The sequence below is a fragment of the Myxine glutinosa genome, chromosome 13 (genome assembly GCF_964187855.1).
Source record: "Myxine glutinosa chromosome 13, kmMyxGlut1.1, whole genome shotgun sequence".
Classification (NCBI taxonomy): Eukaryota; Metazoa; Chordata; class Myxini; order Myxiniformes; family Myxinidae; genus Myxine; species Myxine glutinosa.
This window is the reverse complement of record NC_136273.1, coordinates 5,863,169-5,879,983: the sequence shown is the minus strand read 5'-3', so window position 1 is coordinate 5,879,983 and position 16,815 is coordinate 5,863,169. Positions and strand designations below refer to the sequence as shown.

The window sequence follows — 16,815 nt, the reverse complement described above, 5'->3', positions numbered from 1 at the left end:
TAGCTAGGCCCATTAACACACCACACATTAAATAATTCCCCTGCAGCCACAATGACTTTGGAAGAGCAGACGGAAGCGGCCGCGTACAACGCCGGCATGGCCATCAAACATCGAACAGGCAGGCTGAGAGCCCCGCCAAGGAAGAGCTCGTGATTGGCCACTGATGGATGGCATGACATGAAAGGCAAAAAGCGCTCAGCCAATGAGAGGACACGAACGCGGTGAGAAGATTCGAGAAGTCGAGGGGCACCGCGCTGGTTGGGGGAGAGGAGGGTTGCGTCACACCGCGAGTGACAAGACGACTCACTCGCCGGCATTTTCTCACTTCCCTTTGCCTCTTGCCTTCCCTTGACTGTCCCTTTGCGCTGGACCCTCTCTTGTGTTGGACCTCGTCCCATTTGGACCCTCGCTCGTTGGACGTTGGAAGGACGTTGGTGTGCCGACGATTCTCTTACCCGGATTCACACACGAACCTCGCGAACCATCGTGTGGGGACACGAGGCTTGGTGTGCAGCGGCGTCCATGGGCCTGGTGGAGCGCGAACGGGGGCAGAACGAGGCCTAATTCCCGCTGACCAGAGCCACGGTCGGATGACTGAGATTGGAGCCGGACCATCCTTGACGACTGCAGACCACTGATTGAGATAAGACGCACCACATTCCACAACACGACGAGACATTTATTTTATATATACTCTCCCATTGTTTCGTATCTGAAGTCTGTGCGGGGACGTCCCAATTTAGGATTTAGTTTTTATCATCGCGTTTCCCTGTCCCGATAGTTATTTTGAATAAACCCTTGCATTATTTTCTGTTCTATTCGAAATCCTGTTTTGGTTGAGTTGTTGATTTCAGGTTGAAGACGCCTGCGACCGTGAAGGTAAGTAGGCACAGTTCATCCCGGCTCGTGTATTGGTCCGCCATCAATTGGGAAACGCCTCCATTAAAGCTCGATTCCATCCGTGGTGATGCTCGGTGTTAACTGAGCCACCACACGACAATATCATCAAGCACACAGCCATGCAATCTCCATTGACAAACATTGGCAGTAGAAGGGGCCGTACTGAAGAGCTCAGTGACTTTCAATGTGGCACCGTCATCAGATGCCACCTTTCCAACAGGTCAGTTGGTCAAATTTCTGCCCTGCTAGAGCTGTCCCAGTCAACTGTAAGTGTTGTTATTGTGAAGTGGAAACGTCTGGGAGCAACAACAGCTCAGCCAAAAAGTCGTAGGCCACACAGGCTCAAAGAACGGGACCGCCGAGTGCTGAAGCGCGTAAAAATCGTCTGTCCTCGGTTGCAACACTCACTACCGAGTTCCAAACGGCCTCTGGAAGCAACGTCAGCACAACAACTGTTCGTCGGGAGCTTCATGAAATGGGTTCCATGGCCGAGCAGCCACACACTTTGCAATGTTCATGAAATGGGTTCCCATGCCTGACAGCCGCAAACTTTGCAATGTTCCAACATCTGGAAGCAAAGTGGAAAGCCTTCCCAGAAGAGTGGAGGCTGTTATAGCAGCAAAGGGGGGACCAACTCCATATTAATGCCCATGATTTTGTAATGAGATGTTTGGGTGTCCACATACTTTTGGTCATGTAGTGTACCAACGACATTAAAAGAGGTGTGCGCTGCTTCCTCACTTGATACTCATCATTTAGACTTTAGAGGATAGAGCACAGATATTTCCCATACGTTGGAATCCATGTGGAGGAGGATATTTGTCCTTGAATTTCCCCACAGAGTGTGGAGAGAAAAGCAAGGCCACAAGATCGCCGGTAACCAGAGTCCACAGGAAGTTACGTCACTTTCCCAAAGCTCAGTAGCTGCATTTGTCTGAAATCAAGTCCGGCGTTGTCTTGTACTTTTGTCCAAGTACTGTACATGAGGGATTTGTGTGGCAGCTCCTCCACGGATCTTATCCCCTGGAGGAATACCTTTTTAAACATATATTCCAAACATCATGCAGTAAATATGGAATTTGAACTTGGGTTCCAAACATCATCAACCATGGCTTCAGATTTGAACACTAAACAGGTCAATCCATCTGCTATAGTTGTTTTCATGTGTACAAATTAAACAAAATCCAAGAAAACAAACATGACATAATAAGACTAACCGAAGCTTTTCGTGTTGTACTCCTAAAGGGAATTCAGAGCAAGAGAAAGAAGGAATTGAAAGATCGTGCATATATAAGCACGTCTATGTAAGATTGACACTGATTGGTTCATCAGTCATGATGTAATTGGTAATCTGAACACCCATTGGTTGACTCAGTCACCGCTATCTCCGGATTCGATTGGCTGGAGCAGAGTTGAGAGCGATGACTCATCAGTCATCAGCATCAATACCTTGTACGGAGGGGGGATGGGGTTCCCTCAAAGCCAGGGACTCACCATTTGCAGACATACCATGGACAGGGGTCGGTGCAACACCTTTAATCATTCCTTGTTGAAAGAGAATGAGAGAATGTACAAATTCCTTTTGACGACACAATGTAGGGTCCGTGTAATGGATGAAGGTTGCTTCTAACATATGTAGATGAAACATACTCTGACCTCGGCTCAATATCTTGAACATATCTGCATTGTACTGGTCTGCACAACCGGGGTTGGCAGCCAAGTGCCATGCAATGGCAGAAGAAGAAGAAGAAGAGGAAGAAGAAGAAATGGCCGACGGTCCTTGAACGTTCTTGCATGCTCGTACTGGTTGAGTCCTCATTCCCAAGTTATTTTCTCGAATCGCCAGGGGGACATGCTGTTTGATATGATCAGCCAACCTTTGGGTTGTATGGCCCACGTACCGAGCTTCACATCGGCACTTAAACTCATAGATAACATTGCTGATTTGTGAGGTGGGCAGCACATCCTTGTTGACTGACGTGAGCAGAGACGGCAAGAGATGTCTCGAGTTTGCACAGCCAGGTACGTGTTTGATACCGTATGTTTGATTTGTTCTTCAAACCTTCGTGATGATTGGATGATAGGACAGGTACGTGTCTTCTGCACCTGAGAAAGTGGAAACGTTTCTGCCAACCCTAGACTCTGACTCCGCACCTGGACCAGACGGAATCAGCTCACCTAGTCACGTGTCCTAAAAACCTGATCTGCGGCTCTTGCACTTCCTCTCTCTGCCCTTTTCACCCTGTCATTTACCCTATGCCATCTTCCATCTGTTTCGAAATCAGCCAACATCACAGCATTAGATGAACATCCTTCCTTTTCTCCAACAATCTCATCTCAGATAAACAATTTGTATTCAGACCTGGTCCCTCCACCTTGGACATGCTGCTTTGACTCTCCCAACAATAGATGTAGGCCTCAATATCGGTCATGAGATCAGGGCCTTCTCTCTCTGGACATATCCCGAGCTGTCGATACAGTCTGGTGTCCCGTCTTCCACGAGCCTCGACTATATATATATATTTAAAGATTCAGTGTAACTTTTAACCTTTGAGTAGTGCAGACCAATGGTGTTGGATTGAGTAGTGCAGACCAATTGTGTTGGATTGAGTGGTGCAGACCAATGGTGTTGGATTGAGTAGTGCAGACCAATTGTGTTGGATTGAGTGGTGTAGACCAATGGTGTTGGATTGAGTAGTGCAGACCAATGGTGTTGGATTGAGTAGTGCAGACCAATTGTGTTGGATTGAGTGGTGCAGACCAATGGTGTTGGATTGAGTAGTGCAGACCAATTGTGTTGGATTGAGTGGTGCAGACCAATGGTGTTGGATTGAGTGGTGCAGACCAATTGTGTTGGATTGAGTGGTGCAGACCAATGGTGTTGGATTGAGTAGTGCAGACCAATGGTGTTGGATTGAGTAGTGCAGACCAATGGTGTTGGATTGAGTGGTGCAGACCAATGGTGTTGGATTGAGTGGTGCAGACCAATTGTGTTGGATTGAGTGGTGCAGACCAATGGTGTTGGATTGAGTAGTGCAGACCAATTGTGTTGGATTGAGTGGTGCAGACCAATTGTGTTGGATTGAGTGGTGCAGACCAATGGTGTTGGATTGAGTAGTGCAGACCAATTGTGTTGGATTGAGTGGTGCAGACCAATTGTGTTGGATTGAGTGGTGCAGACCAATGGTGTTGGATTGAGTGGTGCAGACCAATTGTGTTGGATTGAGTGGTGCAGACCAATGGTGTTGGATTGAGTAGTGCAGACCAATTGTGTTGGATTGAGTGGTGCAGACCAATTGTGTTGGATTGAGTGGTGCAGACCAATTGTGTTGGATTGAGTGGTGCAGACCACGATATACCACCAAACAGTGTTTCCTCTAATTGTCAATGGAATACCATTGTAAACACAAGATCTGGCAACATACACCTCACTCGTGATATCACAGGGGATGTCTGGCTCGGATGTGGTGGATGAGCGCTGGTAGGGAAATGTTGTGGTATGTGCACTCACCGCTCAGCTGTCTGGCCTGAGTTCGAATCTCGAGGCCGCTATAAACTACCACCCTGGTCTGTGCACCGTTCATCGGTGGGAGATGAAGCGGGAGGACCCGTCTGCCAGCACTGGTCGTTGCTGGATGTTAAAGACCACTTTTAAAAAGAGAATGTGAGTTAACGCTGACACTTCCTGTCATAACTGATTGCTGGAAAGGTAAAAATGAACCACCCTGCATAAGCCCTGCCAAGAAACTGCTTAGGTAGCTCCGATGCTGGAGAAAAAAAGTGTTGTACATTGATGATGGCGATGGTGATGATGATGTTGATGATGACGATGATGATTTTGATGATGATGGTGATGGTGATGATGATGATGATGATGGTGGTGATGGTGATGATGATGATTTTGATGGTGATGATGATTTTGATGATGATGGTGATGATGATGATGATGATGGTGATTTTGATGATGATGTTGACGATGATGATGATGATGATGGTGGTGGTGAGGATGAAGATGTTGATGATGGCGATGGCGATGATGATGTTGATGATGGTGATGACGATGATGATGGTGGTGATGATGATGGTGATGGTGATGATGATGATGATGATGGTGGTGATGGTGATGATGATGGTGATTTTGATAGTGATGATGATTTTGATGATGATGGTGATGATGATGATGGTGATTTTGATGATGATGTTGACGATGATGATGATGGTGGTGAGGATGAAGATGTTGATGATGATGATGACAATGATGTGATGATGATACTGGTGATGATGATGATGGTGGTGATGATGATGGTGATGATGACGATGATGATGATGGTGATTTTGATGATGGTGTTGATGGTGATGTTGATGATGATGGTGGTGATGGTGATGATGATGAAGATGTTGATGATGATGATGATGATGAAGAGGTTGATGATGGTGATGATGATGATGATGATGATGATGATGGTGATGATGTTGATGGTGGTGATGATGATGATGATGGTGGTGGCGGTGATGGTGATGATGGTGATGGTGATGGTGATGATGGTGATGGTGATGGTGATGATGGTGATGATGATTGAAAATTCCTCTGCTGATTAATTTACATCCACACCTGTAACCATATGAATACAGACACCTTTTCCAAAGAATCAGTGAAAGGTATCTCAATGCTAAATATATAATCATTTGAATAGAAAACATGGAAATGTGAAAAAACTTTCAGGCAAATACAAAACATGATTCATAAACAACCAAATCAGAATGTGAAACTGTAAAATGCCAATAATGTTGAGAGTGTGGGAAATATAATACAGTACAGAGAAATCCTGGACCAGAGATGATGACACACAAATTAAATAATAATTAAAAATCAAGAAAATCCACTGAGCATTTATTTGCCCCGTTAATTGGAAGTTTACAGTAAATCGACGCTTTTTCTGGTAAGTGAAAATAATTAGTAATCATCACATCTGGAAATTGTTCGTTCTTACCTCCACCACCAAAGGTGGACGGAGGTTATGATTTCATCATCTGTCTGTCTGGTAGTGTAGCGGCTACCGCTGGGTTTTCACAATCGCCTTGCACCTATCAAGGACGCGGAGCGATCACCATGCCGGGCTCGTCCAGGACGCCCGGGCAGGCCCGCGCTCAACTTGCCAGGCCTCGGTCGGGACGCTGGGCCACGCCCCCTCTCGCCTTTCCTGGGCAAACGCTCCGGGATAATATGTATATATATTGCTGCCCGATAAACGGGCTTTTCAGAGTGCCTGAATGTTTGGTTTGATTAAAGCAACTCGGATGAATTCCAGCTTTTTGTCGCGTCCATTCTTCCGATCGACGTGGGAGCCCCAGCTCCTTCATTGGTGACCTACCGACATGGACACGGCAGTCGCCATTAAACTGCCTACCTTCTGGGAGGCTCACGCGGCGGTTTGGTTCGCACAGGCGGATTCCCTGTTCGCCCTGCGAGGCATCACGGCCGACGACACCCGCTTCCACCATGTGGTAGCAGCGCTCGGTTCGGCCACCGCGGCCCGCGACCTGAGCCTTCTCGAGAGCCCGCCAGCCGCTGACAAATACGGCGCGATTAAGAAGCTTCTCCTCGACGCTTTCGCCCTCCCATCGGCGGAACGCGCACGGCGCCTGCTCGACCTGCCCGAGCTCGGCGACACGCGCCCTTCCGAGCGAATGGACTACATGCTTTCACTGCTCGGCGAGCACTCTCCGGCATTCCTGTTCCGGGAGCTGTTCCTCCGTCAGCTGCCTAACCCGGTACGCCTTGCCCTGGCAAGCACGACGATCACAGATCTCCGGGCCCTTGCCAGAGAAGCCGACAAGATCTCCGCCGCAGGACAGCGCATCGCAGCGGCGACATGGGACCCACCGCCGTCCGACGCAACACCCATGGCGCCCGAGCACACGGCACGGTCGACGACCGAACTGCCGACGCAATTGGCGGCCGCTACACCGAGCCGACCACCTCCAGCACGACGACCGGGGCCTCCACCTGACCAAGCGTGGTGTTACTATCATGCTAGGTTCGGACAGAAGGCCCGGACATGCCGATCCCCGTGCACCTTCGGCAGGCCGGGAAACGGCCGGGCCGGCGTTCATTACCAGCCATCAGCGCCGGCCACACGGGCAACTTACTGTTCATCACGGATAAAGCGTCCGGACGGCGCTTCCTGTGCAACACCGGCGCCCAACTGAGCGTCATACCCACCTCTGACCAGGACAGGCAATCCGCGGTTTGCGGCCCCTCCTTGGTTGCGGCCAACGGATCGACCATCCGCACCTTCGGCCCGCGCAACGTCACCCTCTGCTTCGGCGGCCAACGCTTTGCTTGGACGTTTGTAACCGCAAACGTGCCCATGGCTCTGCTAGGCACCGACTTCCTCTGCGCACACGGACTGCTGGTGGACGTCCAACGGCGTCGTTTAATCAACGCCGAAACCTTCAGCTCCGTGGTATGCACATTGAGCAGCTCCGCGCCGACCGAGCTGGCATGCGCCGTCCCGGCGGCGAACGAGTTTGCTCGCCTGCTCACGGAGTTCCCGGCCCTCACGCGGCCTACGTTTTCGGCCGTCGCAGTACGGCATGGGATCGAGCACCACATACCAACCACGGGCCCGCCGGTCTACGCCAGGGCCCGCCGCCTCGACCCAGCCAAGCTCGCCGTGGCGAAGGCCGAATTCGACGCGTTGGAGCACCTCGGCATCGTGCGGCGCTCCGATAGCGCGTGGGCCTCGCCACTGCACATCGTGCCAAAGCCGGGGGGTGGATGGCACCCGTGTGGCGACTACCGCCGTCTCAATGACGCTACCACCCCCGACAGGTACCCGATCCCGCATATCCAAGACTTCTCCGCCCGTCTGGCGGGACGGGTCATTTTTTCGAAAATTGATCTCATACGGGCATATCACCAGGTACCTGTCAGGGCGGCCGACGTCCCTAAAACGGCAGTCATCACGCCGTTCGGCTTATTCGAATTCTTGCGGATGCCGTTTGGTCTCAAGAACGCGGCTCAGGCGTTCCAGCGCTTGATGGACGGCGTGCTGCGTGACCTGCCGTTCCTTTTCGTTTACCTGGACGACATCCTCGTCGCCAGCACGTCCCGGGCCGAGCACCTCCTCCACCTCCGAACACTGTTCGGGCGCCTCAGCGAGCACGGCCTCATCGTCAACCCGGCCAAATGCCACTTCGGCACGACGGCCGTTGATTTTTTTGGGCCACCACATCACCAAGAACGGGGCCGTGCCGCTGCCAACCAAGGTCGAGGCCATCACCACGTTCCCGCGTCCCCGCACCATAAAGGCCCTGCAGGAATTCCTGGGAATGGTGAATTTTTATCACCGCTTCGTGCCCCGCGCTGCTCAACTCATGCGGCCCCTCTACGAAGCCCTCCGGGGCAAGCCGGCCAAGCACGACATCGCCTGGTCCGCAGCAATGGATGCGGCCTTCCAAAGCTCAAAGCGGGCCCTCGCCGACGCAACACTGCTCGCTCACCCGGTGCTCAACGCTCCCATCGCCCTCACCACGGATGCCTCCGACTACGCGGTGGGCGCCGTACATGAGCAATGGGTGAACGGGGTTTGGCAGCCACTCGCTTTTTTCAGCCGGCAGCTCCAGCCGAACGAGCTCAAATACAGCACGTTTGACCGGGAGCTCCTCGGTCTACACCTGGCCGTCCGCCATTTCCGCCACCTCCTGGAGGGCCGACCTTTCACGGCGTTCGTCGACCACAAGCCGTTGGTTTACGCCATGGCCAAGGTCACGGAGCCGTGGTCGGCCCGCCAACAGCGCCACCTCTCCGCCGTGTCGGAGTTTACCACGGACATCCGGCACGTCGCCGGCAAAAACAACGCCGTGGCCGACTGTCTTTCCCGGGCCAGCACGAACGCGGTCCACCTGGGCGTGGACTTTGCGCTTATGGCGGCGGACCAAACCACCGACACCACGGTGCAAGCCCTCCGGGCGGCGGACACGGGCCTCCGCCTGGCCGACATCCCCTTCGCGGACACTGTCCTGCTCTGCGACGTCTCCCAAGGCCAGCCTCGCCCCATCGTGCCCGTCACCTGGCAACGCCGCATCTTCGCCTCCCTCCACGGCCTTTCCCACCCGGGCCGGAAAGCTTCCCAGAAGCTGGTGTCGGCGCGATTCGTCTGGCACGGCCTTCGTCGGGACGTCCGCGATTGGACCAGCACCTGCACGGCCTGCCAACGGGCCAAGGTCCACCGACACACCCAGGCCCCGCTGGCACCTTTCACCGTGCCCGAACGACGTTTCGACCACGTCAACGTGGATCTGGTGGGCCCCCTCCCCCCGTCACGGGGGTTCACACACCTGCTCACCATGGTGGACAGGACCACCAGGTGGCCGGAGGCCGTTCCCCTCGTCTCCACCACCACCGCCGACGTGGCGCAGGCTTTCATCGCCACCTGGGTCGCCCGCTTCGGCGCACCGGCGGACATCTCGTCAGACCGCGGACCACAGTTCACCTCCGAGCTGTGGGGCGCGGTCGCCCGCAACCTGGGGGTCAAGCTCCACCGTACTACGGCCTACCACCCCCAAGCAAACGGGTTGTGCGAGCGATTCCACCACTCCATGAAGGCCGCGCTCATGGCCGGCCTTCAAGACGGCGGTTGGGCCGACCGGCTGCCGTGGGTCCTTTTGGGCCTCCGCACGGCCCCCAAGGAGGACCTCCAGGCATCCACCGCCGAGCTTGTCTATGGCCAGGCGCTACGCGTCCCGGGCGAATTCGTGCCCGACGCTACCAGTCCCTGGTCCGCAGCTCACCAGCGCTCGGACCTCCAGGAGGCCGCCCGACGGTTTGCCCCCGTGCCAACATCCCACCACGGTGACCCCCAGTCCTACGTCCCCCCAGCACTTCGCACAGCGGAGTATGTTTTTGTGCGTCACGACGCACATCGGGGGCCACTCCGGCCGCCGTACGACGGGCCCTTCCGGGTGCTGCGACGGGACGACAAGTCGTTCGTCATCGACATCGGCGGCAGGCCGGACTGGATTGCGGTGGACCGCCTCAAGCCGGCGCACGTGGACGTCGACCACCCACCACGGGTGGCCCTTCCGCCGCGGCGAGGCCGCCCCCCGTCCACGGTGCCCCCCACTCGACCGCCCACCACCACACCGGACCCCCTCCCACGACCCGCCAGGGGTCGCTTCGGCCGGGTCATCAGGACCCCCCTCAAATTGACCCTGCCGGTGCAAGTCGATTCTGGGGGGACGTGTGTAGCGGCTACCGCTGGGTTTTCACAATCGCCTTGCACCTATCAAGGACGCGGAGCGATCACCATGCCGGGCTCGTCCAGGACGCCCGGGCAGGCCCGCGCTCAACTTGCCAGGCCTCGGTCGGGACGCCCGGGCATGCCCAGGCATGCCCGGGCAGGCTCGCCCTCAACTTGCCAGGCCGCAGCCAGGACGCTGGGCCACGCCCCCTCTCGCCTTTCCTGGGCAAACGCTCCGGGATAATATGTATATATATTGCTGCCCGATAAACGGGCTTTTCAGAGTGCCTGAGTGTTTGGTTTGATTAAAGCAACTCGGATGAATTCCAGCTTTTTGTCGCGTCCATTCTTCCGATCGACGTGGGAGCCCCAGCTCCTTCAGTAGCAGGATATCTCAAAAAGTTAGGGATTCATTTGGATGAAACTTCGTGGACATGTTGGGTGTGTGAATTGATTTAAGGACGAATTGATTCGATTTAGGTGAAGATCTGAATCTGGATATGATAGCCGGCGAAGCCGGTGTTGTGAATGAACGCGTACGTATTATGTTGAAAAAACAGATTTTGCTGGATCCTTTGAGAATTACAAGCTTTGACGCACCAAATCACTCAATGGAGGCCGCCATCTTGGGGATGCGGAGGTATGCATAAAAAATTGCGAAAAAGTTCAATAGGAGTTTGTTTCACCCGTCTTTTTTTGATTCACAATCCAATGCACCTCTAATTTGTAATTAAAATACTTTAAGACCAACCTCGGCCCACACTGGCCTGATTATCTTCAACAAAAATCGTCACCAAAGACCGGAACCAATGAGATTCGAGCATTTGAACAAATATTTCAAAAAACAAATCGCTCCATTGAGGCCGCCATCTTGCGGATGCGGAAGTATACATAATAAATTGCAAAAAAGTTAAATAAGAGTTTGTTTCACCCGTCTTTTTTTGGTTCACCATCTTATGCACCTCTAATTTGTAATTAAAATATTTTAAGACCAACCTCGTTCCCCGGTTCCTGGTTATCTTCAACGAAAATCGTCACCAAACACCGGAACCAATGAGATTCGAGCATTTGAACAAATATTTCAAAAAAGCTTATTAGGCGTTTCGGAGGCTGAAACGGCGTCAAATATTCTAAAATTGAAGAGGAATGATTTTTTAGAAATCTCGCGGCCGTAGGGGATAGTTTTTCACGGCTGGAAATATCCGAAGTTGAGACGGAATTCACCGAATTAATCAAGAAGGAAATTTTATAAATTTTAATCTCATCCAGAATGCAAATGGTGTCATTTTGAACTAGGTACGGTACCTACTACACCTACCTACTACCAACTACCTAACCTACTGATGCCATAGTGATGGGTAAAATAGTGGCCTCGCCGGCTCATTGCGGCTTTGCAGTCGGGTACTAGTATCTCAATACAATCGTGATTTAACAATATATTTTTTATATATTACCACTATATTATAAATTTCTGATTGGAATGATGAATTATGCTGTTTGGAATGAAAATCTAGAGATATTGAGTTTAACTTTGAATGAGGAAATGACGTAAGGGTTTCCATCCGTGACCTTTTCGGATCCCCATTTGCAGTTTCGCCATTGACTGGATGGAGCAACATTCAGACTGGGTACGTTTTTTGTGCAAGTCCTTCACGAACCTGCCGTCAATGCCTGACGTTCGACTGAAGGTGGCACAGGAATGTGGAATTTATTGAAAAAAATTTAATACTTACATTATTTACTAACTGGTAACTGTTAACTGGTAACCCCACCCAGGTCATACTCTCCTCTTCAACGAAATGATCAAACAGGCCCGGCTGCGCCGCTGTTAGACTTTCGGTCTTGTTTATTTTTGAAGTGATTCTTCCCCATTGAGAGATGGAGCCAAAACGATTATATACCATGATATTTCAAAAAAAGTTGTGAATGAGTTATGACAAAACTTGGTAGACGAGTTTCATAGGTGACACGAACAAGCCGTTTCAACGTTGGTTCAAGTCCGAATCCAGATCTGACCCATCAGTGGGATAAACTAAGTAAACGCTTCAGGTATGCGTATGCTTCAGGTATGCTTCAGGTATGCCTTCAGGTATGTGGAGGTATGCCCGCTACCGAGTGCCGTTCCAGTTTGAAATTTGAGTTTAATTTCCCCAATCTTTAGCAAAACATTTTTTAGTATTTTTTTAGTAAAAGACGAATGATGCAAAATGAATTGGTAATGAATTGCATATCTGACTGGGATTCAATTGTGAAATAGGCCCACTAAGTTTATCATAACTGAGGCCTTGCCGCTGATGCAGTGCCCCTGCTCATTGGGCAGCTTTTGGGCATACTTGGGGCAGGCTGTGAACAGGAAACACTTTTGGCCTCACATTATACTATTTTTGTTCGCCAACCAATATATGTATGTACACATTATTCTGTGAACAAAGATATACAATTAAAATGCGAAGAACATTTACCTCAAGTTGCCAATTTTGCTCATTTGCGGAAGAAGGAAGTCAATTCCTGAGTCGGAGATTTGGTTTCTTCGCAGGTCCAATTCAAATGGTTTGCAGCAATGGCGGAGCACGAAAGCAAGGGAGACACAGTCTTCTGGTCTAGCGCCAGCCCGAAATAGGTATAGTCGCCCACCGAGCACACTGGCCACCTTTTTCGCCAGCTCATCAATCTGAGTCTCGAAGATGCATCGCAGGAGCCACAGAGTCTGCCGCTGTGGAGTCTCCTCGTTTGACTGCTGTACTCTGGAAGTGAAGATCATCAGAAATGCCACGATGGCATCTCGCCAGCCTTCTTCGCTTTGGCCAGCTGGAAGCAATGTCCGGGTCAAAGGGAGCAGCCGCTTCGAAAGCATTCCACACAGGAAGGTAAGCAATGCCTCATCTCGGCTCAACAACTCACCAGAGGTCTGTTGAACTACCTCACTCAAGTAGTCTTGCTCACCAGCCATTAACACTGCCAGTGCCGCAAAAAACTCCAGAATGCTGAGATGGGAGAAAGAGAATGTGCAGGGCAAACAGCTGTCACAGTGGGTCTGAGAGTAGACCAAGCAGCCAGCATTGACCTCTTCTTTGGTGATTCCATGTTGTTCAAGGTCTTTCATGTAGAACACATTGAGGAGGGGTGACTTGAGACCATCACGAGCAAGATGGGCAAACTTTTCCAGCGTATGGCGTTGCATCTGCAGGCAGGTGTTGAATGAACGGATATTAGGTGACCTCATTTGAAAGTGCTTAAAAAGTTCCTCCATGTAAGAAAAATAGATCTGCGTGAGAGTGATGGGTGTATCATTGTGCTCTGGAATTGATGGTCTGGTCAGGCACTGACATATTATCTGACAACAAATAGGAAGTGAACACATTCGGTAGAGATTCTGGTGCAAACGCACATGCCTGAGTGCTCTTTCTGCTTGCAGCGAGTCTATAAACTGCTGGTTGAAGAACCTCTCGATCTCCTCTTCTCCGAAACCCAAAACTTCAACGTATGAGGTCCCAGGAAGGTCAGGCAGAAATGATATGTGTGCTGGACGGCTCGTAATCAAGCGCCGGGCAGCAGGAAGAATTCGGCCTATCAAAAGATTGTGCAACACCAATGGTAGTTGAGCTTTTACATCGATGGAATTCAATCTTAGTGCTCCGGCCTTGAGCTCATCGCTCTTCACATACTCGTCGAAGCCATCAAATAACAAAAGCACCTTCGCACCGGCACGGCAAACAGCCTCAGAGACTTGCGAAGATGTAGACGCTTTTGGTGAGCAAAAATCAGAAAGGAGATTCCAGGCACTGGTCTTTTCGTTCACAGACAAATTCACATCTCGAAAGCTTATCACGAAGAGGTAGAGAAACTCCTCCATGGCCTTTTTACAGCTCCACTGACCGGCTATCTGTCGAACCGCCACCGTCTTGCCTGCGCCGGCCTCTCCGTATAGTATCACTGAACGTGCTTGATCAGTGAATAGCTTGTCGAGCGGGAGGCGAGCAGCCCCGTGAGCAATGGAAGCAGACAGAGTGGCTCGCTCATGCAAGGAATCGGAGGCCTCGAAGGTCGGATGCCGAACGAGCACCGGCTCCACATAATTGGCCGTAGCAGGGCCACGACGTCCCTCGGCATGGCATTGCTGCCTCAGGCTGGCAACGTAGGTATTCTCGACATCTTCACCCACTGCTAAACAAGAGGCATCCACATTAATTTGCTCACACAAAAACCACAAACGTTTCATGATTACAAATTGGCATGTGGGAAGCACATTGCGATTTGCTTGTGAATATGTTCTATGAAATTCGGTCTTTATACACCGGTTGCATCCTGCTGCTCCACAACCTGTTGCATCCTTGGTAAACCGCCTGCTGTTCCATAACTGCAATTTTATAATGTGGAAAAAGTATCATCACTTGTACGGTGAGATTCCGTGGAGGCAAAAGATGTAATCGGACTTGCAGGTGATTGGTGACCCGACAAGATCAAATGTTCAGGGAAACAGTGGTTCACCGACTCGTGTCGACGTTTACCAAAGACCTAATACGCTGGTAGGAAGATGTGCTCATGAAATGTGTCTGATTTTGCAAAAGAGGCTAAAATAGAGGTTAGTAAAAGTACCAAAACCTAATGAGGAAGTGACGAGACGGACCAGAGGGAATGGTTGGTTAACAGACTACGATACGTCCAGTCTAACGACTCAAAATAATACTGCTCCAGACTGAACAAATGTATGATGGCGTGTTGAAAAAGATTCCCTCCTTGAATGAAACAAAGCGCAGTACGCACGTTACGTCTTCCCACCACTGGGTGTAAACTGTAATGTTTTGTGGTTGCGATACGGGATGTATCAGTGCTACGTTAGTCAAGATGGCAGAGGACAGCACGACTGTCAGTGATGTGAAGTGTGAAATGCTGAAGATGAGAGTGGGGATGACTGATTGGAGATTTCATGACTGGAGTTGAGAGTTTGGATGACATGACTGGAAATGACACGACTGGAGATGAGAGTTGCGATGACTGATTGGAGAGGACATGACTGGGGATGAAATGACTGGAGATGAGAGTTGGGATGACTGATTGGAGATGACATGACGGGAGATGAGAGTGGGGATGACTGATTGGAGATGAGAGTTGGGATGACTGATTGGAGAGGACATGACTGGGGATGAAATGACTGGAGATGAGAGTTGGGATGACTGATTGGAGATGACATGACGGGAGATGAGAGTGGGGATGACTAATTGGAGAGGACATGACTGGGGATGAAATGACTGGTGATGAGAGTTGGGATGACTGATTGGAGATGAAATGACTGGAGATGAGAGTTGGGATGACTGATTGGAGATGAAATGACTGGAGATGAGAGTGGGGATGACTGATTGGAGATGACATGACGGGAGATGAGAGTGGGGATGACTGATTGGAGATGGGAGTTGGGATGACTGATTGGAGAGGACATGACTGGGGATGAAATGACTGGAGATGAGAGTTGGGATGACTGATTGGAGATGACACGACTGGAGATGAGAGTTGCGATGACTGATTGGAGAGGACATGACTGGGGATGAAATGACTGGAGATGAGAGTTGGGATGACTGATTGGAGATGACATGACGGGAGATGAGAGTGGGGATGACTGATTGGAGATGAGAGTTGGGATGACTGATTGGAGAGGACATGACTGGGGATGAAATGACTGGAGATGAGAGTTGGGATGACTGATTGGAGATGAGAGTTGGAATGGCTGATTGGAGATGACAGTTGGGATGACTGATTCGAGATGACATGACTGGAGATGACATGACTGGAGATGACATGACTGGATATGAGTGTTTGAATGACTGATTGGAGGTGACATGACTGGAGATGAGAGTTTGGTTGACTGATTGGAGACGACATGACTGGGGATGAAATGACTGGTGATGAGAGTTGGGATGACTGATTGGAGATGAGAGTTGGGATGACTGATTGGAGATGACATGACTGGAGATGAGAGTGGGGATGACTGATTGGAGATGAAATGACTGGAGATGAGAGTGGGGATGACTGATTGGAGATGACATGACGGGAGATGAGAGATGGGGTGACTGATTGGAGAGGACATGACTGGGGATGAAATAACTAGTGATGAGAGTTGGGATGACTGATTGGAGATGAGAGTTGGGATGACTGATTGGAGATGACATGACTGGAGATGACATGACTGGAGATGAGAGTTGAGATGATTGACAGGAGATGTGAGTTTGGATGACTGATTGGATATGAGAGTTGGGATGACTGATTGGAGATGACATGACTGGAGATGACATGACTGGAGATGACATGACTGGAGATGACATGACAGGAGATGACATGACTGGAGATGAGAGTTTGGATGACTGATTGGAGATGAGAGTTGGGGTGACTGATTGGAGATGAGAGTTTGGATGACTGATTGGAGATTACATGACTGGAGATGACATGACTGGATATGAGTGTTTGGATGACTGATTGGAGGTGACATGATGGGAGATGAGAGTTGGGGTGACTGATTGGAGAGGACATGACTGGGGATGAAATAACTGGTGATGAGAGTTGGGATGACTGATTGGAGATGAGAGTTGGGATGACTGATTGGAGATGACATGACTGGAGATGACATGACTGGAGATGAGAGTTGAGATGATTGACAGGAGATGAGAGTTTGGATGAC

At 50.7% G+C, this 16,815-nt stretch overlaps 2 protein-coding genes across 3 annotated transcripts in view; both read right to left on the bottom strand.

The window, feature by feature from the left end:
* The window catches only part of LOC137438538 (nucleotide-binding oligomerization domain-containing protein 2), a 90,621-nt gene that overhangs the window by 41,507 nt on the left and 32,299 nt on the right, over positions 1-16,815 (bottom strand). The window contains exon 3 of one of the 2 annotated variants that reach the window (XM_068133668.2): positions 12,608-14,306. In XM_068133668.2, coding sequence (XP_067989769.2) covers positions 12,608-14,306 — 1,699 coding nt within the window. Of the gene's footprint in view, positions 1-12,607; positions 14,310-16,815 lie in introns of both variants that reach the window. The other variant, XM_068133666.2, reaches the window with a different exon arrangement.
* On the bottom strand, positions 4,539-12,476 carry LOC137439168 (uncharacterized). Its single transcript, XM_078767699.1, has 3 exons — positions 12,435-12,476; positions 5,211-5,491; positions 4,539-5,160 (listed from the first exon to the last, which is right to left on the bottom strand). The coding sequence occupies exons 1-3, from the start codon at positions 12,474-12,476 to the stop codon at positions 4,539-4,541; spliced, it is 945 nt and encodes a 314-aa protein (XP_078623825.1).

Bases quoted from the DNA above. Each gene is read 5' to 3' on its own strand.
- LOC137439168 (XM_078767699.1), bottom strand. From the start codon at position 12,476: ATGCCCAAAAGCTGCCCAATGAGCAGGGGCACTGCATCAGCG. The intron at 5,492-12,434 runs GCAAGGCCTCAG...TAAATTAATCAG, and splicing joins GCAGGGGCACTGCATCAGCG to CAGAGGAATTTTCAATCATC. The intron at 5,161-5,210 runs ATCACCATCATC...TATCATCATCAC, and splicing joins CCATCATCATCATCGTCATC to ATCATTGTCATCATCATCAT.